This window comes from Chelonia mydas, chromosome 16 (assembly GCF_015237465.2).
Source record: "Chelonia mydas isolate rCheMyd1 chromosome 16, rCheMyd1.pri.v2, whole genome shotgun sequence".
Taxonomy (NCBI): domain Eukaryota; kingdom Metazoa; phylum Chordata; order Testudines; family Cheloniidae; genus Chelonia; species Chelonia mydas.
Genome location: NC_057857.1, coordinates 11,428,160 through 11,455,554, shown reverse-complemented (window position 1 = coordinate 11,455,554; position 27,395 = coordinate 11,428,160). Strand labels below are relative to the sequence as shown.

At 44.3% G+C, this 27,395-nt stretch overlaps 1 protein-coding gene across 1 annotated transcript in view; it reads left to right on the top strand.

Moving 5' to 3' along the window:
* The window catches only part of MEGF9 (multiple EGF like domains 9), a 78,992-nt gene that overhangs the window by 44,681 nt on the left and 6,916 nt on the right, over positions 1-27,395 (top strand). Inside the window, exons 3-5 of the mRNA XM_037880009.1 lie at positions 17,663-17,802; positions 22,253-22,396; positions 23,913-24,185. Of these exons, the coding sequence (XP_037735937.1) occupies positions 17,663-17,802; positions 22,253-22,396; positions 23,913-24,185 (557 nt within the window). The remainder of the gene's footprint in view (positions 1-17,662; positions 17,803-22,252; positions 22,397-23,912; positions 24,186-27,395) is intronic.

Sequence of the window (27,395 nt, the reverse complement as noted above, 5' to 3'; positions counted from 1 at the left end):
ACAAGCCTTTTCTTTGGCCTTGGACTCGTGGTTTTCTAACAACTGAGTGTGGGGTTTGTAAAAAGCCCAGGCTCAAAGCAAGATGCTGTCAAAGCTAGCCATGGTCCTGAGCGGCAAATGGTCGCACTGGCTCTCTTGCAGGCTATGAAATTGCCTGCAGGCTCCTGAAGAGGAGAGGGGTGTTGGGTTGTTTGGCCCATTGTAGAGATGAGAGCCTGCTGTAAAGTTTACATCCAGATCAGAACTTCACCAAAGATTTTTGATCTGGACCCACCTCTGGGCAAAGTGGCTGAATGGTTTCTTGTTTCTGTGTGAAACCAGAATCTGTCCCAGACTGACTCAGACATAGGTTTACTGACTGGCTTAGAGTTTAGGCTGAATTTTGCATTTTAAAATGAGAACCCAGAATCAGGCGAGTTCAGGGATCTATTAATACAGTTGAGCAGAATTCTAGAGTGCACTGTCCTACCCTAAGGAAAGCATAAAGGGTACTGCTAGTAACTGCTGAATTCTCCTTCTGTTAAGGATGCATGAGATACTTGATATTATTTGTTGAAGTTGTTCCTTCCTGTGTTTGTAGCACATAACAGCTAGTCTCACTTCTTGTGAAATATGCCTCAGCTCTCACAATCCCTGTGCAGAAAGAGCTCTGCAGCTAAGGGTGTCCTATTGAGTCAAAAGCTGTTTATTAAAAGTTTCGGAGGTAGTTTTGTGGACTGAAGTAACAGCTCCCGTTTGCTTTCATTCCATTCCACAGCCTGCCTACCCTAAATATTTTTACACTTCACTACAGATGCACACTGTCGTCTTTTTCTGCTGCCAGTCTTCACTCTCGCCTGATGCTCCCTGCAGTCCAGCAGTGTGTATTTTACACCAAGCAAAAGAAGCAACTCCCTCCCTCAACTCCAAGAGTGGTTTCCGCTTGGCAATTTCATTGCTTTATATTAGATTTTAAGGTGAATCAAGTCTCATGCTTCAGGGTGGGAGCTGATTGCGACGGGTCATGAAGGAATCCCCCCCATGAGTAGCATTGCATGAGTGTCTAGATGATTTGAAGGATTTTTTTTTCTTACTGTAAAGGATTGTGCTGTTACACCTAGGAGACTTGGCTTGATGGTCCAATGATCTGATCTAGTAGAGCAAATCCGATGCCTAAAAGGGGAACTCTGTCACAGTGGGTATTATCCATCTGGAGTCTGTGCTGGCTTCCACGCTAATAGACACTAACAGAGGCTTCCTGGCAGTGGAAACTCAACCAGGGACATGGTAAGCAGCTGCAACCTCCCCTTCACTGGCAGCCCACAGGAGGCAAATGGTGCTGGCTGGGGAGGGTGTGCGGCTAGGACTGCAAGGAAGTGCTTTGAGTCAGTGCACGCTGCTGTTGCTTCCACTGGCAGATTTCCTGTGGAAGAATTCCAGGCCCATCACTGACTAGTATGGAGCAGCTACACACTGAACTCTGAATATAATCTCATGCCCTAATTTCACAAGAATAGGATCAGCCTTTCTTTGCAATGTAAACCCTGTGCAGTTTTAAGGCTTAATTCAGTCCCTCGGTGCCTGGGACTCCATTGGCTTTGGAGGGAGTTCTGCTTGCTAAGCTGTTGCAGTTTCAACCCTTTCGTCAGATGGTTTTCCTCCTCCATTTTATTTACACCAGCTAAGAGTCAAGGGAAAAACAGACCCTGATTTCTCTTATTTGAATTACTTCAGTCAAATAATCATGCAGGGTAAAGTTCATGCAGCAGAAAGGTCAGAACTGCTGATAGGGCCCAGACTGGAACCTTGAATCTCAGCCCCGTATTTGAGTAGCTGGGTTGAGGAAGGTGCCTTGGAGTCAGAGGCTGGGGAGGAACCATGAAGGAAATGGGAAGTATCTGCAAGGGAGTGAGTCAGCGGAGAGGAGGGTGTGTTCCAGAGCTTCCTGTGGGATCAGCAGGAAGGGCAGCCTCTTCTGGAATTAATGTAACAGGGAAGGTTTGATTTAATTTTACCTCATTGACCATTCTTGCAGCCAGGGCTTGCAGGCAGAAGTAACATAAGAATGGCCATACTGAGTCAGACCAAAGGTCCATCTGGCTCAGTCCTGTCTTCCAACAGTGGCCAATGCCAGGTGCCCCAGAGGGGATGAACAGAACAGGTAATCATCAAGTGATCCATCCCCTGTCGCTCATTCCCTGCTTCTGGCAAACAGAGGCTAGGAACACCATCCCTGCCCATCCTGGCTAATAGCCATTGATGGACCTATCCTCCATGAATTTATCTAGTTCTTTTTTGAATCCTGTTATAGTCTTGGCCTAGCAAAGAGTTCCACAGGTTGATTGTGCATTGTGTGAAGAAATACTTCCTTTGTTTGTTTTAAATCTGCTGCCTATTAATTTCATTTGGTGACCCCTAGTTCTTGTGTTATGAGAACGAGTAAATAATGCTTCCTCATTTACTTTTGCCACACCAGTCATGCTTTTATAGACCTTTTTCATATCCCCCGAGTCGTCTCTTTTCCAAGCTGATTTATTGGTAAAGTGCTGATCTCTCAGCAAAACAAGTGCAGGTAGCATGCAAGATCTTCCCAACCATAAGAATATCTAGTGCTGTATAGTACCTTCCTTCCTGGGATTTCAAAATTAGAGCATGTCAAAAACATTTTACCAATGGAAAACTGTTTTGTCGAAATGGAAATTCTTTCTGGGGGGAACAGGTTGATTTTGACAAGATTTCATTTTGAAAATAAAAATTGGGGGAAAGTGTTTCAATAAGGTTCCAACTTTTGCATTTTGAAATCTATTTCAAATCTTACAAAGTATAATATACAATCAAGTCAAAATAGAAATGCGAAAAATGTTGACCCATAACAATTTTTTTCCAAAAGCTTTGGCTTACAGGAAATTTCCATAATTTGGGGGGAGTGGAAGATTGTTTCTGATTTGAAATGAAAACAAATGTTGAAATGTCAGACTCTCTTGTGGAATGGTAATTCAAAGGTGTGACCACCTCTACTGAAAATGCTTCAGAAAGGTCAGATGAGTATTATCCTCTTGGGGGAAGCTGAGGACCAGAGCAGTCAAGGGCAGGTTCTGATATCATGAAACTCAGGTTGAATAGGACCTTATCTCACAAATACAGCATATAATCAGTGGGCAAGGCAACTTGTGGAAAAAGATGTTTCCCAGCCTGGTTGTGGATATCAGGATCTTTTCCCAAAGATCAGGTTATGAATCACCCTGGTGAGCAGTCCCACTGGAGTGAATGGGCATACTCAGGTGAATGTGAGTGAGGGGTTCACTTCACAGTCTGGCCTTGAGTCACGTGTCTAGCTTCACACATCAGTCAGTTGGCATAGGAGCTCATCTTTCCCCACTCCCAGCCCTCCAGTTTTAACCACTATACCTTATAAAATAGAATTGTCCAGGAAGCGTCATTGGGAATTTAGGGAAAGATTCCCAAAGGCACTAAGGGGAGTTATGTGGGATTTTAACATCTACCTGCCCATTGTAATTTGGAAAATCTTTCCCTTAACTCCACCTGGACAGAATTTGGGATGCTGTGGAATTCTACAGCTTTTTGAAGAGGGAACAAAAAGCAAAAGTAGGCGAAAATGAGGTGAGTTGAGGGGGAAGTGGGATAATGCTATGAATAAAAAGCTGCTCTCTGTTTCTAATTCCACACCCAGTGCGTTTTGCCACAGACAGAAATGACCTCCAGGTATTCAAAAAAAAAAAAAAAATAGGTCAGTTGTCTGTTGCAGAACTAGGAACATCAATATTGCCACAAGATGGGCAGACTCATGCACAGCGATGAGAGTGTGTGAAAAAATTAAATGGGAAACGAAAAACAAAGGGCCAAATACTCTACTGCATTCACAGGAGTTAAAATGGGTTAATACGGCCTGTACGTTGCAAACATATTGCGCTAGATCCTTATGGATAGTTGACTGTGGGACAGGAGAGGAAATGTATTTGGGACTTTCATGTTGGATTGTTGAGCTGGTACTTTGTGTAATTTTGTTATTTATTATCTGTACTGCGGTAGCACCTAGAGCTTTCACTCAGGATTGGGCCCCCATTGTGCTATAACATTACAGGAGTGGGTGGGTGAGGTTCTGTGGCCTGCAATATGCAGGAGGTCAGACTAGATGATCATGATAGTCCCCTCTGGCCTTAAAGTCTGAGTCTATGCGTATACACGCTACACAAGTCCAGCGTAAAGATGATCCCTGCCCAAAAGATTCTGGTGTAAACTCTAGAATCAAAATGTCCTCAGGTGTGGGGACCTATTTCCCCCCGCCTTGTCAAAGTTGATAGGAGCTGCCTGTGGGTATCTAAGAACAAGATTTGGCCCCATATGATCTCGTGGCTAAAGCACAGGGACTTGAGAGATCTGGGTTCAATTCCCAGCTCAGCCACAGACTCCCTGTGTGACTTTGGGCAAGGTACTTATTCTCCGTGCCTCTGGTCCCCATCTGTAAAATGGGGCTGACAGTCCATCCTCTCCCAATAGTTTTTGGGACAGGAGCTGTCCCTTATTATGTGTATTTACAACAGCTAGCCCAGTGGGCCCACAGACTGAGCTGTGACCTGGGGAGTACTACCATAATACCCATAATGAGGCCCATAGTTGTTTTTGGTTTGTTTGCTAATATAACGAAAATACCTTAAGCTGTTTTTTAAAAACAAGTTCACACCAGTTGCATAAGCTAATGCCCATGTACCCCTCTTAAAAAGTGCGTATTCACGGGAAGACTGTCTCAGTAAACCTGAAACGTAATTTTGGACTGTGACCAGTCTTAGACAGTCCTTGATTTGAGAAGCATAATTCCTAGAGGCTGAGCTCTAAGGAGAAACAACACATCTCCTATATATCAGCTTGCGTCCACTTTTGTAAAGGTTGCTTTTTAAAGGACAACCGTTTTTTTTTTTTTAAAGCACACTTTACCCGACAGCGTGTCACCCACCCCACCCCAATGTGGTAATTATTAACTAGACCTCCAGTACAGACCTTAGAATAAAGAAACCAAAACAAAACCCCTTTCCCCAGGCGTAGGATTGATTTTAGAAGTGAACATTGACCTGACAGTGCTGTCACTATGAATGGTCTCTGTTGCTGCTAGTCAAAGGCCCTTTTTCGACTTGTTTATCTGTAGAGATCAGCACGGTCTCCTCTGGGATGGTGCGTTTCAGTACATGGCCCACTGGCCAGTTCAGAGTGGTTTTGAAACTGGTTTTAATTTTGCTGTGTTAAAATGTCATCTTGCCTCATTGTTTTGCTTTCTGTTTAGCTATTACAGCAAACTGTTTTCTAAAAATATAATCAGGTGACTCGAATGTATTATTGGACTAGAGCGTCAAGGATAAAATGTCTGTTTTTATGATTACTGTTTGTGTTCCAGTGGAGCTTGGAACACCAGCTGAATTCGGGCCCCCTTGTGCTAGGCACTCTATGAACCTATAGTAAGAGACAGTCCCTGCCATGAAGAGCTCATAGTTCAAGTAGAAGAAAGGGTAGGAGGAGGATACAGAAGTAAAGTGACTTACCCAAGGTCACCCACAGAGCTGGGACTAGAACCCAGGCCTCTTGATTTGGAGGTTAGGATCTAAGCCACTAGCCCACCTGTGTAAACTGTCTCCATACTAACGTGTGTGATTTTAGAGTGGACTTTGAAACAGCACCAATCAGGCAGAGGTGGAGCCTTACATCCACCCTGCTAGCTTTGGCTGTGGAGCTGTCTGCCCAAGGAATTAAGAGCTGTGTCATGCTGGCGTGAGCTCAAAACAAAATCCCCTTCTCCATGGATGCTACAGCTTCCTCCTCTAGCATCCCAGACAAGCTGCGTCTCTTGCTGCATGCTCAGGTGGAGCAAATCAGAAGAGCTTTGCCATGAGTCTTTAAAGGTTCTGTCTGGCACACTCAGGTGGGTCTCGGGCACTGTTTCTTGGCCGAGGGGTTAAATTACCCTGAAGAAAGTTAACTGAGTCTGGATTGGTTGAATCAATGACTTAAAACTGAATAGATTTCATAGGCTCCTGTATTTTTTATTATGTGAAAGCAATTGAGATTCCTCCATAGGGCCTCTGCTTGACCTCTAACCTCCCACTTTCTGAAGCCGGGAAAGGAACCAAGAGAGAAGGCGGGGAAGGCTGTCTTCAGCCTTCGTAATAGCAGTATGGGTCAGTGCAGAGCAGCGGAAGCTTCAGGGTCTCCGTGGAGCAATTCAATGTGGTGAGGTTAAGCTGGCTGGGATATTCGGTCCCTCCCTCGTTCCTGTGCCAGGGACCTGCTCCTCGCTGAGCTTTTTGCTGTCCGCATCCTGCACAGCTGATACAGTGTGGGGAAAATCCTCCACACTCCGCATACCTAGGATTTAGCAAGCCACAGTTCCGGGCTTCCTTCGAGGTTACCCTTTCACTGTATGGGAATCCTGGGGAAGTACTGGATTCTCCTGGTTAAAAATGGTGCTGCCCTCACTAGGGCATGAGAAAGGACGGTCAACTCAGGGCTTGTCTATACAGGAAACTTATCCAGTTATATCACTGTGGTTGTGCCAGTGTAACTCCCCATGTGTACACTCTTACTCCAGAATAAAAGAGCCTTTTTTTCTGTTTATCCTAACCACTTCCAAAGCAAAATAAAGTAAACCAGTAAAAGACACACTTACACCAAAGTAAGATTGCCCACACAGGGAGTTATACTGGTGCAGCTACAGCAATTTAAATTCACACCATATCTTATCCTGGTATAACTTTCCCATGTAGACAAGCCATTAGAGACTGGAAGAGATGTATATGGCTATGACTTAGCTTGGAAAAATAGCTGTATTTTGAAAGCATGTTAAGCTAACCCATATTAGACTAAACTGTGTCACGATCCAGTGAAGATGAGGCAGTGGTAGTTTTAATCTTTATTAAACCTTTACCTCAACCAGTTAATACAAATCTTGTCTTCACTAGGTTAATAGCACTGGTTAGTTCGCAAGGATTGACTTGACCTGAGGTAAAATGCACCTTGTTTTCCTAGTGAAAACAAGGCCTAAAGATTAAAGCAGGGACTGAGAGTCAAGTGTGCTGGGTTCTGGTCCTGGCTCTGCCACTGATTTGGCAAGCAACACTGGAAAATTCACGTAACTTCTCCATGCCTCAGTTTCCCCATCTGTAAACTGGGATAGCAATCTTGATCTCCCTCACTGGGGTGTTGAGGCTTAATTAGTTCAGGCTGAGATCCTTGGCTGAAATGCACTGTAGCACTGCACAACATTCTGTTATCTCCCTGCTTCGTTATGCGGTTGTGTAGCTAATAGGGCAGCCTATTGGTATTCAAAGCTGAATTTGTAGAGGGTTTTCAGCAAATACCCAGGGTTCATGCATGTAGCTGTAGGTGTGGGGTATGTCACATTAGAGGGATATCTTGTCATTCTGTTCCGCTTAAAAAGAAGTTGTTATGCATGCTTGTAAATGTCAGTGTAGATGTTCTCCCCCCGGAGGGGGATCTCACGCCTTGTACGCCCAGTAAAGGGCATGGAAATGGAGCCTCCCTAGGAACATTTATACGTCACTGTGTCCCCTGGAGCAGAAGATGCACTGAGTCTGAAAGGGGAATTCCACTTGATGGACAGTCTTGGCACCGTGTGTGCCCTCTGTGTAGGGGTCTCCCTTTGAGACGCTGACCCTGCCAGCCTTGTTCCCATGGATTGAAACAGCATTACTGCTGTTACTGGCAGATCCAGCCAGCCGTATGTTTGGTATGATCTGTACATAAAGCCTGGCATTTCTCAAAAAGCCTAGCGGAATTGGGCATTGAGAGCTGGGGGCCTGATTCACCAAGGTATTGAAGTTTCTAAGATGCAGCGAGGGGCCTAGTGGGCCTAGTTTTACAAAAGCACCTAAGTAGGTTGGGCACCCCACTCCCATTGAAAGTGACATAATCACTTTTGAAAATCCCGCTACGTACCTGTTGGCATTGTTAGGTGCCTAAATCCCTTTAACTCTGGCCCTGAGCACTTCACTCCCATGTGCCCTTTAGAAAAACCCAGCCCAAACCTGTATTTTTTTCTTCTAAAATAACTGTTCCCATGTTTATTGACTAGCAGAGCAGAAGTGATGGTTCATCTCCCAGCTAATGCCTTGTCAGCACCTCTGGGAATGAACAAGTTTTTATTTCTAATGGAAATTGTTCCATGTGGGCAACATAAAAGCAGTGGAAAGTGGCTAAGAGTATGTTTTGTTGTGTGCTTAAATTAGCTAAGTATCTGTTATGATTTCTCTTCTTTTACAGCTTATTAAACCCCCCATCGTCAGTAAATGGTGAACCTGGATATTACTTTTGTTTGCTGACAGGAGTAATTCACAAACTTCTCTCCCTCAGAGCAATTTATTACTGACGGCTCCTCCAGCGGAAAATTGCCAGTTGTTACCCTCTCTCTTACAGCAGCTGTGGCCTCCAAGAAATGCTGTTATTTCCCTCCAGCAGGCTTCCCCATTCCTATGTTTCTGCCCTAGAGCTGCACCTCACCTGCTGGATGAATCAGTGCTCTTAAAAATATTGAATCAAGACTTCTAAAATCCTTGATACAAAGTATTCATTATAGTGTAGGGAACAGGAGCGTGGTGAGCTGGTGGCTAGGTCACTGGCATGGGATGGTGAAGATCTGCCTTCTATTCTTAGTTCTGCTGTGTGACCTTGGGCAAATCATTTTACCTTTCTCTGCCTCTATTTCTCTTCCTGTTCTTTGTAAGCTCTTTGGTGTAGTGACTATCTCTTACTCCATGTTCCTACAATGCCTGGTATGGGTCCCTGGTCTTGACTGGGACCTTTAGGTGCTATCGTAATGAAAACAACAACAATGGAGTGAAATATTAGGGGCTAAGTTCTGATCGGTTGCACCTGTGTAACTCCCCAGACTTCAGTGGAGTTACTTTGGATTTGCACTGCTGGAATGAAGATCAAAATCTGACTCTCAAATCTTTGCAAAAATGCTTTTTTCGTAATAGGAGAATAAAGGCTGTAAATGTGCAGATTCCAGGCCCCAGAAGGAGAGATCACTTTTACAATCTTGGGGGCCCTTCCCTTTGGTTGCAAAAACACTTCATTAGGCGGAACATCTGCATAATTGGGTTTTTGCCATAAGGGTGTTTTTTAAAAATAACAATGACAATACCAGACAAACCTGCCAAAAGGCGCAACCTTGTTTTTCTGATTACTGAATATCCAGAAAAGATTACTAAAAAGGCTCACGTACGTACATTCTCTCTGTATTTTTGTGAGCCAGTCACTTCTGCTTTAACTCTGCCTGATATTGGTAACTTAAGAAGCAGGATAGTCCAGTGGTTAGGGCCCTATCCTAGGCCATGGGCGATGCGGTTTCAATTCTTGATCCACAACAGTGGCTGATTGACAATGGGGCGAATAAACACTTAGAGGCTATTTCTCCTCTTGCTCATACTAGTTTGTGAAGGAAAATGAATGCTGGTGTAGAAACAGTGGATGAGAGGAGAATCCGATGCTCCGGCCCAGCCTACACTTAAACGTTAGGTCAACCCAGCTACAGAATTCTTCCGTTGACCTAGCTACTGCCTCTCGGGGAGGTTGATTAACTACAGCGCCAGGGGAGCCCTTCCCCTAACTGTAGTGAGCGTCTACACTGAAGTGCTGCAACTGTGCCACTGTAACGGTTTAAGTGTAGACGTGGCCTGAGTGTAGAAAATACACGGAGCCAAATTCTCCTCTGTGTTATGCTGGTGCAATCCCGGGGACTTCAAGTAACCAGTACTCAAGAACACAGAGTAACTTGGCCTAGACAAACCTTTTGTTACTCCTAGGCAACTCTTCACCACACCATAAATATTTCCTTTCATAGCATTTCACTGTTTGCCACTGAATATCCTTATTTCTGTTTATATGAGCCCTGAAACGGGGTCCTTGGCCTGGGTCACCCCTCCTTTGGAACAAAGTCTTTTTTGTTCTATCTCTGTACAGCGCCTGCCTCAATGGGGTCCTGATTCATGAGTGCAGGTTCTGCGTGCTATGATAATACAAACAATATCCACCTTGGATGGCCCCTTCTATGGAATCTCCCCCAGAATCATTCTGTTATGAGATAACTGTCTGTGCAATGGGGAGTGATTCTGCCCCAAAGGCTCCTGCAATCTCCTAGGATCTTCTCCACTGGCTCGGGGCCACTGTGCTGCATCTCCCTGACCCTGGGAGAAGTACTGTCATTGCTCTCCCCAGCCAGTGATGCTCCTAGGATCCCCATTAATAGCATGGAGGAGTTAAGACAGTCCAGGCTGCAGTATCTCCGCTGGCTTATCCGTGGGGCTTGTAGAGCACAATGCCTGTGCCCTAGGCCCTCCTCTCTGCAGCCATGACCCAGGGAGGGGGTGACCAGTGCCCGGGGCGGGGGAGATGGCACTGTGGAAGCGGTACTTTTGGCCAGACGATCTGGCCCTTTGACATTTATAAAATGCCCTTTCATAGCTGTTAAGTATTCTGTCTCCGGCGATGGATTCCATATACACACATTTTGTCCACTGGCACAAAGCAAGGAATGTTTCACACAATGACCCAATGTTTGTTACAATAAAGCCGTCCTTCTTCCCCCTTCCACAAAAGGAGCCCTCAGTGGGCTTGCATAATGGGCTTCTTTGGCATGTGAATCACACACAGAAGGTGTTATTAAATTAGCACTGGGGAGAAAGTGTTGGGCTTCCAACGGTTGTAGTGGAACCAGAGGAGCAAGGAGATGAAAGTGAGCCATGTGCTAATGGCTCCTCTGCTCTTCTTTTCCCCATCTGTTAATACCCAAATCAATTAACCTGAAAATCAACTGACAGGTTGTGATGGTTGTGTTAGGGCTCAGTATGCTCACGGCAAGTACTAATGGTGATGTTCCGCCATGAAAATGTCCCATACAAATTAGTAGGAGAATGATAACTCTGCTGGAGTTGGGTGTAGCATTGTTTTAGCTGGGTTGGTCCCTTGATAAGGTGGTGAGGTCATATCTTTTTATTGGACCATCTTCTGTTGGCAAGAGAGACAAGCTTTCAAGCTTACACAGATCTAAAGAGCTCTGTGCAGCTTGAAAACTTCTCTTTCACCAGCAGAAGTTGGTCCAATAACAGATATTAGCTCACCCACCTTGTCTTTAACTTTTCTGTAGGCAGTTTGAACTGTCCTAGAAAAGGGAATAGAAAATATTACCCCTGCTCTTGAATGCTATCAAATTTATTTTTTTAAAGCCCTATAGAAAGGGATTCCCCACGTGTAAAGAAGACCCAAACTATTACAACTCGTGATTGATTTTCTGTATTCCACAGCACTGTACTGTATGAAGAGCTGCTTAGGACATGTTCATGCCTCCTCTCATCTATCTTGGGCTCATTACAGCCTGAAGGCCCTTTTGATTTGGGAAACTCTCCCATTGACAGCAGCAGGAGTCTCATCAAGGTTCATTGTACTGCACAATGTATGGATCACAGTGTGACATACCTGTATGTCTACACTGGAGTTGGAGACGTAATTTCCAGCTGGGTCACATGTACCGCGCCAGTCTGATGGAGCTAGTGTGCTAAGAACCACAGTGTAGCTGCAGTGGTGTAAGTGATAGGATGGGTTGGCCGCCCCAAGTTTCGGATGGGATCATATTCGGGGCAGCTAACTCACCCCACTGCGCATGCTGCCATGGTTACACTTCTATTTTTAGCACACTGGCTTGATCAGAGCTAGTGTGGGTATGTCTGCCCTAGCTGGCAGTTACACCTCTAGCTCCAGTATAGTTATACTCAGTGTCACATCTCAGCCAGCCCGATGTTTTAAGGTTATTTTTCCTAACAAGCCCTTAGCTCCCCATGCAGCTCTCTGCTGTGTGTTGCAGAGGATAGCACATTGCACAAACCACAAGATGAGGGAGATTGTGGTGGTGGTGGTGGCGACAGTAGCTGATCAGAAGGATCTCCATTCCCCTCAGCGTACAGGTGCTCTGCAGCTTCAGGACATGGCGTGGGTTAGGACCAGGGGAAGGAGAAGAGGCATCAGCTGTTTCCTGTAGTATGCTCCCTGTGTATCCAGGAAGGTTTCCAAGTAGCCAGCTGACAGCCAGAAAAATTGTTCTGGGTGGTTGCCCAGCCACCCCTCGGCCCCTGTGACTTCACCGTCCAGTGCTGTCAACAAAGGGATCGTGTATTTGCCATTACCAGTGTGGGCCACGTAGCAACCCAGCTCCTGAATGGAATGATTTGGCCCAGGGAGCTGTTAAAAGATCCTCAGATGCTTCTGCTCTCTCTAAGTGCCTGAGCCCCCGTCATTGATTAAAAGGGGTGGGTGGGTGAGGGGCATCCCTGGCCCCCCAAGGAATGATTCAGGGGCAGAGGTGTGGGGTTTCCTGCGTCCTATATGGCCATTCCTCCTGGGGACTAGAATGCAGCCCTGGTGAACGGAAACCAAATCAAATCAGGTTTTACAGGCCCATCTGGTTCTGGTATGGGGTTCTCTTTTCTCCAAGTGTTTTATCTCATTTACATCTGTCCCCCCTGCTGGCAATTGCCCTACAGACATTCCACTCCTTTATCTGTCCAGGTCATCTGAGAACAGTGTCCACACACAGTAATATTTCCGTGCTCCTCTCCTTCCAACTTGTGCTGTTTCCTTCATGCTAGCCCTGGTGGACCAGGTTCTTGGTGATCTAGCCTGTGGAGTGTTCCCAAGCCATATTCTCCAGCAGCGGTTAGGGTCCTGATTATGTGCCACTCCTGTTCTCCGTCAAGGTGACTCCATTTACATCTCTGTGCTCTGCTAGCATACAATGCCATGGCGCATCAGCCCCAGACTTTTTAAACCTCTGCCATGCTGACATGCTGTTAGAGACCCAAATTGGGCTGGTAAATGCTCTTGTGCCCTGCAATGGCAAGAATTGTTTTGAATCACTAGGTGGTGTCCGACTTGCATGCACTATAAAATCCATGCACCCTGTATAAAGTATGTACTGTCACAGATCCACATAAAGTCCCAGGTGGGCAGCCACCCTTTGGCACCAGAAATCAAGATTTTCCAACAGGGCCCTCCACTGCATGAACGCCAAGTGCTAAAAACTTTTTGGCTTCCACATGGTTAATCACTGGAAATAGTAACCAAGCAATTTATGTTGCTGTGTCTTAATAGTCTCCCTCCCCAAAATATTCCTGGCTTGCACTCCAAATCCAATTCAGTTCTCACTCTTCAAGTATTAAACTGTGGGTCTTTTCTTTCAAGCCTTTGGATTTTTTATGGGCACAATTGCTCTGGTAACAGGGCTTTTTTGTGATTTCAGCGTGTTTATACCATTGACCTTTGCTTCGAAAAGTGTTCAGCAGTCTTCACTGGCCTGGAGCTCTGAAAGGCAGTGTTGTAAGGGCTTTATCCTATAGAAGCAGTGACCACAGGCAACGCTTTATATTTGCTGAGTGATTTAATCTTACGCATGCAAGACTTGGCTCCAGGCCATGTGTAACGTGGAGAAAAGTCCTCCTAGAGGAGCATTGATACCAAACTTTCCAAAACTTTTTAAAAATAACTTCCTATCCTGTTATTTTTAATCTAACAAGTAAAATCCATGGGTGTTGTCCCAAGAACACTACATTTAAGAACAGAGGAGTCCTAGGAAAGAAACTTTGTTTAAAATGAAGCAGGAGTCTGGCTGGAAAGAGGTTGCTGGGGAGGAGAGTCCTGTTAAAATAAATGTCTGGTCAATATTAAGGTGAGAAAATAATAGAGAACGCCCCAGGATCAAGGGAAACGAGCCCAGGAGGCTAAATTTGAAACCACTTTAGGAAATGATTCTGTAAACTCTTACTTGTAGGATTACTCACATGAAGGACTGGGCCATTAATTTGTACTCCATCTCTAAATACTGTCCGGAGTTAAACACGGTTAGAGTTCAGTTTGATATCAGCAATAGCAAGGGAGAACAACAGATGTGTTTTTCAGCTGAAATTTGAAATGAGGCAGAGATAATCAGCAAAGCAGAGAGCTACAAGCGCCTGTTCTGACTGAGCTATGCCCTGTGCAGGAACAAGAGGGATGGGGACAAAATCACCTTTGCACTTACCCTATCTTTGAGCCTTTGGGCTGCTCTAATTTACACCTGGCTGCTCTCGGCCACAAGGAACCATTTCAGAAACTGGGAGTAGCTCCAGTATTTCCCCTTTTCCTCTCACTATGAGGACAGGGGAGTGGGATAGACCAATTATGCTGGCTTTTTGCCACAAAGGGATTACCTCTACATCAAGGCAAATTCTCCAGGGGCCATATCTACCCAGTTTATGGCCTCTTTGCACTGCTGGAGCAGCATAAAGGAGCCAATTCTCCTTTGCATTATGGCTCCTTTATGCCACTCCAGCTGTGGCCACTGGGATTTAAGAAACCTAAAAACCATACTGCCGAAAGAAGAAGAATTGCAAGGGACCATTCAAGATGGAAATGCATTCTGCACATCATCAGGGCTACATCTCAGCCATGTGTCTCTGCTGCTGCATCTCCCTGGTACCAAGTTCCTAGCATTCCTCAGTGTATTGCAACTGACAGTCTCTGTGAGATAGGGAAGTGCTGTCATCCCCATTTCATAGTTGGGGAAGTGAAGCCCAGAGAGATCAGGAGACTTGCCCAGAGTCACATAGGGAGATTGTGATGGAATTGAACACAGGGCTGCAAAGTCCCACACTAGCCCTCTTACCACAAGACCATCCTTCTTCTAGGGGAACATGTGTGTGTGGGGGCAGGAGGGTTACTCTTCACCTGCACATAGGTACAACACAGCACAGACATGTTATCCCCCCCCAGCCTCCCTCAGGTCCCTAGTGCATTTGATGATCCGGTTCAAAATTGCTTTAAGCCCTCCCTCATCTTGCTCCAGTCCCCTCCACAGATCTAGTCTGTCTCCTCCCCCTCCATTCATGCCTGCCCTAGTTAGCACTGGCCTCTTCTATCTCCCCCTTCCTGCAACTACTGCCGTTCTTGATGAGAGAGCCTTCTTCTGTCCAGGCTGAATAGTTGTGGGGAGGGCAGAAGAGGCTATGATGTAGCCATGGTGGCGAGTACAGTGGACTTCCATCTTGAATGGTCCCTTGCAAGTCTTCTTCCTTTGGCAAGAGTCAGTATGGGAGGATTTCGGTTTCTTAAATCCCTCAAAATTGTAGCTTCCAACCACATCTGTGGTCAGGCTCGTGCTCTATTTCCTTCAAACTCAGCTGTATAAATAAACCTCCTGTAATCTTCTGCACACTGGACACAACGCCACTTGTTGCAATCATCTTGTTCTCAACTGATGCAAGACTGCAACTTGCCAAGACCATAAGTAGCTCCTTGTTTATGACAAGCTCAAACCAAAGGATGTTAAGAATACACCATAACTTTTGACACTAAAAGCTGCTGTTTCCTCTCCTCGGCTGTTTTTAATGGCCATTTTTCTGCTTCATATAACAGTTATATCATAATACCAGGGAGATGAAGGCCATATAAGTACCTTTAAAATCTGTGTGTGTGTGTGTACACTTTGTGATGATGGAACCCAGGTGTTCTGACTCCTAGCTTTGTGCTTTAACCATCACTGCAAGCTTCCTCTCTGTTCTGTCTCAGATGAGTTCTATCTTATAAATCCAGTGTATTTCAGTCAGTTTGTACAATGAAGCTAGACTAGTTCATGAGTTCTCAACCAGGAGATGCAACCATTCTGCACTGGTAGATGGGATGAGGTCCCAGCTAGAGGGGAATGGGAGTCCCGCTATGGCATAGGGTTAGAATGACATGTCTAGTTGGTTTCACTTTTTGGCGCTATCTGTTTAATCAGTCTTGTTTTCATCGCACTGTAGCTCCGTGCTGCAAATGCTGCAGGAGAAACGTTCAAATTCAAATGAAAAATGGTTTCCATTTGCTTTGGGTTTAAAACATCATGAAAAAATTTCAATTAACTTTAGGTTTTGTGAAACCCTGTTTTTATTGTCAAAGCTTTTTAAATTCTGCCTCTGCCGGCTGCAGTTCCTGATATGGTGTGGAGGCTAATGAAACATATTTCTTGCTCTTTTCTGTAATCAGTCCATTAAATGTGTCTGAAATTCATATTTTGAAAGTATTTCTTTGTTTAGCCTCTTGGGCTAGATTTGTGGGTTTTCCTTCTGTGTGTGTGTGTGTGGCTTTGGGTATTTCCTATTTTTGCCAAGCGAACTATCAAGAGAAATACTAATGTAGGTTAATTTTTTGAAATGGTGCTGTCCAAAACCACTGTAATCTACAGCATTTAATTAAAAACAACACATAAATAGTACATCCAGCCATTCTGGGTCTCAGCCTCTGTTAGTGTTAATCGGCTTTTCATAGACGTGGTTAGTTGTCTTCTTCCCCTACAAGAACTGTACAGAATAATTGACGTTTGTTTAGGATGTCACAGCAAATGCTGAGATGCTGAATAAAAGGCAGGGAATTAAGAAGCATTGGAATGCATGTTATACATGGATATGTATATTTTGCCCTTCAATAGCTCCTTCCATATGGAAATCTCAAAGTGTCTTACATGCATGAATGGATTAATCCTTAGAACTCCCCTCCCCCGCCCCCACATACACACGAGATAAGGCAGTATTATTGTCCCCATTTTACAGGTGGGCAGATAAAGACCCACAGCTGTTCTGAAGCACCGTTGATTGGCTCTGTGATCTTTGGCAAGTCACTTCATCTCTGAAGTTTCCCATCTGTAAAATGGAGACATTTCTTATCCACGGTTGTGAAGTGCTTTGAGACTTTCAGGTGAAAGGTGCTACATAAATGCTCATTACTCCAAAGCCTGTTGAGGTCCCTGGAAAGACTCCCATTGCCTTCTGTGGGCTTTACAGCAGGATCGTAGTGGCTGAGGTTGAAATAGAGCCCATTTCTGGTCCCCATTCCAGTTCTGGCTCCTGGGACCATGCCATCATTGCTATAGATGGATGGGCTGGTCCAGAGGAAATGACATTGCCTGTTTCTCAAGGAGAACCTTTTAAAAAGTTCTGAAATATTGGGCTAGCTGGATATGGTGGGGAAATTTTTTTTCACTTTTAGTTTCTAGCCTGGATCAGAACTTCAAACACTGAAATATCCCTAATCTCACAAAATTTCCAGTCTGGTTTTGTACACTCAAAGAGGTTTGGAGAAGCTCTGGTTAAGCATCTGATTTTAGGGGGTCACCTACCTGAACCAAACTCGAACGCCGAACTGTCGTCATCTTATTTCATTTGCTGCTACATCGCAGTAGTGCCCAAAATGCATTAGGTGCTTTCCAGTCACAGAAGAAGACAGTAAGTCAATGAGAGAGCCCTTTCAAAGGGAGGAATGAGTCATTGAGTTGCTGTGCTCAGAAATGGACCATTATCCAACAATAAAGTGTGAACTGAAAGCTAATACAGGGTCAAATTCTGTGTGCAGTTACACCCACACAATGAACTCAGTGAGGTAGTACAGGTGTTTTGAACTCCGGTAATGCTCCCTTATGTTTTATATTCCAGCAGTTACATTTCTGGTGAACATTTGCTGCATGTGCATGACATTGTAAGAGGAACAGATTCCCCCTCGGGGAATGAGAGCATTGCGCCCATGAGACTGAGAACAGAAGTTACCGAGTCGTCAAGTAGCACATGCAGATTTCTTTGGTTTTTTTTTTTTTCCTTTGCAGCTTTGGAAAATGCCAGTGTAAAGTTGGGGTAACCGGCTTCAAGTGTGACCAGTGCTGCGATGGCTACTACTGGGTGAACCAAACCAGCTGTGAACCATGCCAGTGCAATAACTATTCCAACAGCTGCGATGTCTTAACAGGTATAATACTTCTGACTGCTTAGAGCCAAGTTCTCCTCCGTAACGTTGGTGGGGCTCCATTGACGTCAGCGATGTTGCAGGGGTGAGTGAGTAGTGGTTTGGGTCCTTACCATCTAGGGTACATCTACACAGCAAGAAGAAACCCGCAGCACTGAGTCTACAGACTCAGGCTTGCATGGCTCGATTCTACAGTGCTAAAAATAGCTGCGTAGACATTTGGGCCCCTCCCTCGGTTTCAGAGCTCAGGGTCCAGCCCAAGCCGGAACGTCTGCACAGCTATTTTTAGCTCCATAGCCCAAGTTCTATAGACACGGGCTCTGAGACTTGCTGCTGTGGGTTTCTGCTTCCTGTGTAGATGTACCTGTAGTCAACTGTCCCCTGATTTCTGCCATTGTATTTAGAGTTTAAAGCCAGAAGGGACCACCAGATCATCTAATCTGACCTCCTGTGTAACACAGGCCACTAAATACCACCTAGCCATCTGCACACCAAGCCCAACAACCAGAATTAGAAGAAAATATTTACAGCCCTCAGAAGACTAATCTCTCCAGTCTCATCCCTTTTATTTGTATCTTTCATTTAATTGTACTTATGCATAGGGCAAAACATTATCTACTAGCACCACAAACTGTCATTTTGGATCTGATCCTCTTCCCATTGAAGTTGGTGGGGGCTTTGCTGTTCACTTTGACAGCAATATCGAGCCTTTATTATTATATGTAGGGCTCCAACTAGGAATCCAGGGCCCCATTGTTCTAGACCCTATAGAAACACATAACCAAAAGATGATCCCGACCTGAAAAAGCTTACTTTTTGCTGTACCTTCTATTCACCGAAGCATGTATTATTCAGATGTTGGCTGAATGCAGCCTGTATTGTCACAAATACCATTATGAGCACTTCAGAAACAGGGCATTCATATTTGTTTCTATTTTTTATGAATTTGCCTCCTGTCCATTTTGTGTTGGCTTTCCTTGAACGTTGTGATCCATTTACACACGTTTTCTGTGCTGAAAAAAGTAAATTGCCTTTCTGTATCCCTTCACACCAGAAACCCAAAGAGAAACAATATCATGTGACTTAACGACCTATCCCAGCTCAGCAACAGAGCTCCAATTTTGAAATTCAAACTTATGTTGATGAGCCACAGAGTAAAATAAAACTCACCAAAATTTTGTCTAGTGAGTTAGAAATAGGCAATGAATTCAAGAAGTTTGCAGCTTGTTTGCCAACAGCCTGTGAACAGAAAGACACAGAATTAATCGAATGAATTATTTGTTTGTAATTATTTGCTCGGTTCTAGTATTTATTACTACATTGTCTGCACATTTCTAACAAAGACACAGAATCAATATCAACAGTCACAGAGTTAACTCTCAGCACATAACACCATCACTGCAGAAGAACAAATTTAATGGGAAATCTAGCAGATATTAGAAATTTATTCTGTGTGGCCCTGATTCAGCAAAGCACTCACTCTTATACTTAATTTTAAGTATGTGATTAAGTCCCACTGAATTCATGGGACATAAGAACACATTTCAAGTTAAGGTGTGCTGAAGTGCTTGGCTGAATCAGAGCCTTCATGTGTGTGTTTTAGCCCTTTGATATGAAATTACATACCAAAAAAAGAAAAACAAAAAGCCAGCTAAACCCTTGATCTTGTGGCCAGTCTATGGAAGCAGAAACCTTTTCCATGAGTGTCAAAGATCCGTCTTTATAGATCAGATTGCAGAATTGAAGCCTAACCGTGTTACTGTTAGTTTAATCTATGGTGGAACGTAGAAAGTTCCTATTCTTTCTTTACTTGTATTTCCTTTTTATTGTTGAAGCAGAAAAACAGATAGTAAATTAGATCTGATTTCTAACAAGTAATGTATGCATTTAGCTCTTGATATGAACTAGAGATTGCCCTTTGTTTGACTTTTCCAGCTCTATATAAAAGTGTGTATTCCTTGTCAATGTCAATGTTTCTATTGCATTAATACTGTGTTGTGGGCTCCCTCTCCTGGCTAACTGAAGACCTACATTGTTTTGACAAATCCCAGTTGGATAATGTAACGGAATTTCATATAAAAGATATTTTCTCACAGTATGTTGTATGGATATAGGTTCATTAGGTTTTAGTGTGTTAAAGAGAAAGTAGTTAGAGCAGGCAGACTGGAAGTCAAGAATCCCGGGCGTTATTCTTGCACATACTGCCTTGTATAAGTCACTTCACCTCTCTCGTGTCTGACTGTATGCATCTGTAAAATAAGTGTAACAACACCTATCTACCTGAGGAGTCACCAGGCTGAGTTAATGCTTGAAAGGAGCAATCAGAATGGAAACTGTTCTGAAATATTAATGCTTTCCACAGAGAAGAAAGTGATCCCTGGTCCAGAACCTTTAGGATGCTTTGTACGATTGAGTGACCTGCTGGTCCATTGGCAACACAGCCAGTTGGAGTATGCAGAGGAAGATGCCTGCAACTCCTGCTGATGGGAAAGGATGTGGTCGTGAAATGGGGAGGTCTGCACAGAAAATGTGTGCAGTTATTCCAGATTTAGGGCAGCATAACCAAGAGCAGAGTCTAATTCAAGTGCTGTAAAGCTGATGAGGCGAGACCACCTCTTGTAGTTGACTCTCCATGATTCATTCAACCCTTGGTCTCCATGGTGAGATTGCCAACAGAGGTTGCAATTAGGAGGTGGTGGTTTCTATCGTGTGGACATCTCTCCCACAGAGACCACCAGCTCATGTCATACAGGCCACTACACAAGAAGCAAATATTGACTGGAAGATTGAGTTATGGAACACTGCAAACATCCTTAGTCACCGACAGCCTCCGCCATATGTGTGAATCAGCTGGTTCCAAAAAGCAATAACCAGCCAGTTATTCATTCTACCATTAATCAGAGGATCAAGTACTAGGACAAATTGTATTTGCTTGGAGACTCCCAGTCCCCAGGGTCACTGGTGCACCAGCAAAGAAAGATAGAGTAATGTAATGTACCTAGACTTGCATGATGCTTGAACAGCCTTGATTGATGTTATAAGGAACTATATTTTGTTTAAGCTATAGTCTAAACATGAACCTGATGGGGATTTTATATGCCTGGTTGCTGTTGATACTAGCATTGTGTCCCCCCTAGAACACTGACAACTTAGCTCAGAGAGTGTTCACTCTGTAACTGCACTGCTCTGCGCCATCCTGGTTTGTGGAGAGGCTGCTTTTACCTTTCAGAGGCTTGTACTTGGGATTTAATTAAATAAGCTTCCCCTGGGTCACCTCCACCACTCAGTAAGACGCTTGTTGAAGCAGATGATGTTCCTGTTGATGGATGAGCTTTTGATAGGGGCTGCATTTATATAGCTAGCAGGATTTGCTCCCTTTGTTTGCAGTAACATCAAATTGAATTTGACAAAGGGCTAGATCATGCCACAAGAGCACAGCCTCTAGTAAGAGGCAATGTGTTGTTTTGCTGTTCCAGGAGCACCCCAGAGAAGGAATTTTGTCTCAGGAACCCCTAATTCCTTCTCTGCTCCCCCATGCTTTCTCCAGGGAGTTAATAATTTGTTGCTGGTCTATACCAGCAGCAAATCCTCCCACACGGCCCTGGCTCAGCTCTGCTGGTCAGTGCATTGGGAATGGAGACAAACTCTAGGGGCTGCAGCCATCTGCTACAGACACAGGGAAAGTAGGTGCACAGTTCCTCTTCACCCCATACACTCAGACCCAAGATCCAGGTAACCTGCGTAGGGTTCTTACTCCTCCTCATGTCCTCGTATGATTACAGCCCGCATCGCATGCCAATCTCCAAAACTTGAGAGCAGTGCTACTGGCATTAGGAGTGAGCCTGGTGTCGATAAATTTCGATTGACAGAGAGGCCAAAGACAGAGGCAACATAGACTTTTCACGGAATTCTTTGGTTAACTTAAACAGTGACATTACAGTGATAGAACAAGTGTACAGCAGAAATCAAGAGAGCTGTCCTCGACATCCCCAGGGTGATCCTTATTTCAAAGGCACCAAAAATCACTGGGGCTACTCTTGTGATTGAGGCTTGGCAGGGTGATGCCCTTACTCACCACGACTGAGACAGGCTAGGATATTTCTCCTGGAGGATGGTTTGATTTTAATTGCATGAATTTATTAGTATATGTAGACCTACATTTTCAAAAGTTTTGAGTGATTTTGGGTGCTTGTTTTTGACTGCCTAACTGGGGGGCGAGGTGGTCAGAAAGTATTGAGGTGCCCCAAATCAAATTCTCTGAATGTGTTTTAGGACTAGCGCCTAACAAAAGGGGCATCCAAAATCACTAGTTACTTGTGAACATTTAGGCTGTGCAATAGAGATCTGTGTGTGTGTGTGTGTGTCTCTCTCTCTAGATATTTAAAAATATCCTTGATAAAATGTTCTGCTGTTTCTAAATTAATCGTCTGTTGTTTTTGTTGATTTCTCTTAGGCACCTGTTTCAACTGCCAAGGAAATACAGAAGGAAGCCACTGTGAAAAATGTAAGGTGGGCTTCTTTAGAAGCATCTTCCCAAGCCACGGATGTAACCGCTGCCCATGTTCAACAGTGGCATCTACCGGCAGTTGCCACATAAGTAAGCCTCTTTTTGTATGCTAGTGAAAGCAACTTCTTTCAATATATTTCACAGCTAAACTGTACTCTGGGCTGATTATCCTCGTGCGCCAGTTTGTAAGCTTTGCCTTTGAATCCCTCTTTCGTGGGACCTGGAGTGTATGATTGGAAGTGACACGTGACATTTAGGAGCGCAGTATTTACTGACTGTATTCTTGGAGTATTTAGGGTGCTTCTTGTGAGAGCAACAGTGTAGCAGAAACCATTGCAAAAATCTCCCTTGCTGCAGGCATTTGCTGTGACTTGTTACCGTGGTTACCCTGGTGGTTCCCGCTGCTTGTTTTCAGTGTCTTTATTGTTTTGCAGACAAAAAGACCTAGGTGTGGTGGAGAGCTAGTCTGTGTTATCAGCAGTGGTTGAAATTCACCCTTCTGCAGAAAGTTAGCAACAGGTCTGTGCAACCCTTAATTCCCACTTAAGTGGAACTGAAGCAGTGCATAGGCAACACGCTGGCCCTTTGCACAGGGGTAAATTTCACCCAGTGTACACAGAAAATAGCCCTGCCCCAAATAATCTGGGCTCTTTGCTTGGCTGCAGGCCATGTGAAGATGTCTGTGCCTTACAGTTTTTGCAGTGTTGCTTTGAGCTCTTGTCATCTCATTACTAGAGAGATAGCAAAGGGGGGATGGGATGAAATTAATCGGGGGGGAAATTTAAGCTGCCATCCCTGGCTGTGTAAGAGACTTCCCAGAGAAGAGAGACGGAAGCCCCGTTGCTTGGGATTTTCAAATTAATTTGGACAAAACATACCATTGGGATCAGTCCTGCACTAGTGGGGAGATGGCCTAGAGTAGTTTTTCCCAAACTTAGTAGGTGGTTGGTCCCTTATTTGAAGACTGAATTTTTGTGACGCCCTTACATTTGCTATAAAAGCAAGAATAAGGAAACGTATTAATGATAACAAGGCTAGGCCTATGTCATTTGTGTGCTCTTTCAAGAGGTTGGTGGTGAATACTTGAGTTCTAAGGCAAATGGTGTGAGGGGGAGTAACCTTAGCTTTAGGTTGTAACAAAATTTTCTACGCACTGTGATTCCTTCCCCCCCACCTACTTCCCCAGGTCGAGATGATCTAAAAAGTTCTTGTCCATCCATAACTTCCGTGATGCAGTCCCAATCGGCCAGATGCTTCCTGCAATCCATCACTAAAGACAGAAGTGTCCCGAAGTAGTAGTAATCTCAGATTGGCTGGAAATATGCTAACTATGCTCTGTGACTGGGCACCAAGATCTAGAAACCTAAACATGTTTTTTTATTTTTATGGGGCAGCATAGATATACAGGGCTTAACAGAGAAGTCTCTGCTGCAAAGCGCTTACATTTTAAAGGCTTGAGCGTTCATCTTTTACACGAGCAATCTCCCATTGACTTTAGAACCTGAGCGCAAATCAGTGTGATGCAGAGCAAACATGCAACTGGTACAAGGAACATTCTTTCACGGGGATTGTTCAGTGATATTTGTATGGGCTCTCTTTTTTTCAGAACCTGGTCAACACATCCCAACGTGTGACAGATGCAAAGCCGGATACACTGGCCCGAACTGCGACCAGTGTGACAATGGCTATTACAATTCCGACAGCATCTGCATTAGATGTAAATGTAACGGGAATGTAGACCCAGACCAGTCACCCAAGGTATGCAAGCCAGACACAGGGGAATGCATTGGCTGCCTCTACAACACGGCCGGGTTCCATTGCGAGGAGTGTCAGGAAGGTTATGTCAGAGACCCGGAGGGAGCCAATTGCACCAAGAAAGGTAAACCCTTCTCCTCGAATCGGTGTCCATGTTTCCTAAACAGATCAGACACACGCAAGCTGCCTGGGGTGTGGAAGGAATATTGGGTATATTTATTCCTGGAGGGATTTTCTGTTGAAGATGAAGCAGCTTTAGTGTCTTCCAAGGTGGACATGGGAACTCATTCCTTTAAAAGGGCCAGTCCAGAGGGGAAGCTGGAAGAAAGTTTTCCCTGTAGCCATTATAATGTTTTCTCAGGCTTCGTTTTCAGTTACCGAGAGCCTGTCTGAACATTGCCTACGTTGAAAGGAGCAGTGGCAATGTTTCTGATGCACGGCTAATCTTTGGCATTCTGGAAATGGCTCTTGACAGACAGTTCTCTCTACAGCTTGAGACAGTAGGCTGCGGGAGGGCAGAATCTTCTAGGTTTCGGCACAGAAAATTATTTAATAAAGTTCCTTTCCTGCAGTGAACTTTTGTGTGTTTTCTCATGCGTGTTTGTGTGCATGCCTGTATAAAAAGAGACACTAATATATTCATCTTATGTTATACAGAAGGTCAGACTAGATAATCTAATGATCCTTCTGACTCTAAAATCCATGAATTGAAGATTCGCCTAGGTTTTCGGTAATTCATCTGTTCCCCAAAACTGTGGCAGGCAATATCATGAAATAAACCAAAACAAAAGATTATGTATAATTCGGTTGGTATTCTTATTTCTGGAGCTGGATGCAAACTCTTAACCCCTCGGTGAGTTGCGTTAGTTGACTACATTCAGTAGCACTTCTCACATCAGTAAGGATTTACAGGATTGGCACCTTATAAAGGCTTTTTATCATAACACGTAGTGCTTTAAAGTGCTGTGCAGGCCTTAATCAACCGCTCAGAACAACTCTGTGAAGTATTATCACCTCCTCTCTGTAGCTGGGAAACTAAGGCACAGAGTGGTTAGCAACTTGACCAAAGCCCACAACAAATCCAGTGGCAAAGCAGGGATGTGAACTCACTATTGCCTGATTTTGAGGCCTCTTATCAGTCCTCATCCTCATTGCATCTAATACTCTCAGGTGCGCGATGGCAATGAAGAAGCTACCTTATAACTGTATAGCCCTGAATAAAATGGTAGAAAGTTCTTCTCCCATAGTTCTTCTCCCAGTGGTTGTCAGTAAGTTACTCCACAAGATAGGCTGCATGCATGTGTGGTTGTACATAGGAAGGAGAGCGCAGAATTCCAGAACGTATCAGGACCAAATTCATCCCTGCCATTCCAAGAGATTTAGTTCGAAGGCATTACAGTAGGGAGCTGATGTGACCTTCATTCTCTTGCTGATCCCTGAACGGACACACTGCAAGATTTTCTGTGAGGGGAAGAGGGATGATTAGTAAACAAGTTTAATATTCATGTGCTGTAATTTTATGTATGGCTGTCTCTGCAGGGTTGCAGATAGAAATTTCACACTGGTCCATCCGTTGTAATGCATTGGTTTTGTGTTGAAGGGACTGAGTGACCTTGATCCATAATACCACACATGCCTTTGCCTTTGAATGACCCTTTCCAGCCTGCACCTCTCCTGCCACTTTAATGACATGGTGAGATAGCTGATTACTGACTTGGGAAAATACTGCCCTCCCATCTCACAGGCAGCTGAGGCAGCTATCATGTTTCCTTGGCACCTGTTTTCCTTTCCATGTTAATATTTAAAAGATCTGCATTTTTGTTCCCTGTTTGCTGAACGTTGCTCGACCATGAGCGGAGATGCTGGAGGCACTGCGTGCTAGCAGATTTTAGGGCCAAGATTTTCAGAAGTGACTAGTGAATTTGGAGGCTTCCAAATTTTGGGCAGCCCAACTTGAGGCAACTAAAAGGGGTCTAATTTTCAGGGGGTGGATGCTCAGCAGGCCCTTTTAAGGAGTCCCAGTTGGATACTGAGAAAACTGGAGCACTAAAAATAATTAGCCACTCACAAAATCTGATCCTTTATATTTGCTTAGTCACAAGAGCAGGCTAAGGCAGGATCCTTGAAGCACCCGGGATTTGGGCCATGATCTTTTGAGCTCCTTTAATTTGGATCCATGAAGTACTGGGCTCAGGGATCAGCCACGAGTGGTGTGAATGCAGCAGGTGATATCACAGATCTGTCTGCTGAAGTACTGCAGCAAACTTTTGTGGATGACAGCTCCATTTCACCATAATTCATCTCACAGAGCTATACTAGCTTCCTCCTTCTCTTGATTTTATATAATTAAATGTTGCTGGAATATTCTAGTGGAAATGGCACTGACTGCTATAGGGAAGGCTGAATAAGTGTTTTCATTGTAACCCTCCCTGTTTTCAGTTGCTTGGGGTCGTAGGCTCCAATCCTGCATAGCTGAAGTCACTGGGAATTTTACCACTCGCTTCAATGGGAGCAGGATCGGGCCCTGAGAACTTATAAATCCAACAGCGTGCATTTTCCAAACAGCATGCACATTCATAACAATGCCATCAACACCACAGTCTAATTAAACCACTAGTGAGACAAAGCTAAGGTTGAGTGATGGTAGAAATTGGTCTGGGTAAGAGCCAATGGTCATTTATTATATGATGGAGAGGAGCTGGGTGGATACCTTCACTGTGCATGTCTAGTGTGTCTAATGGCTAGCATATATTTTAATGTGTATATGATAAGGAAGCTTAAAGCTAGTCAATTAGGTTGTGTCAACAACGTTTTAACCTTAACTGTCTTCTAACTAGACTGTTTTGCGTGGGAACCTTATTGGAGGTTGACCTTTAGTAACTTGTAATAACTTTTTATTAAGGACTTTATTCAGTGGCTCAATACTGCAGTGATTGGTGGTATAAAAATACCTAACATAGACAGGACCAAATTCTTTTCTTAGTTACGCTCAAGCAGTCACATTAAAATGGATGGAGTGGGATGGATGTAGCTGAGAGCAGGACTTGGTCCATGGAGCAGAAACATTCTAAATCCTCTGTCTAGTTGTAACATGTTCTGGTTAGGGATCTTTCCACCTGTACATCCATCCCTGGGCTTTAAAGTATAATCACTCTCCTACTGCTGGCACTTAGGGGCTGATCATCCCCAACTCCTGTTGCCTGTATCATATTAGCCTTTCAGAGGTGATTCTCCTCCACACTAGTATCCAATGTGAGACTAGATTCTCCCCCTACTAGTAAAAGGTCTCTTCAGAAAACCTTTTGTATGGGTGAAGTCCTGGCTCCACTGAATG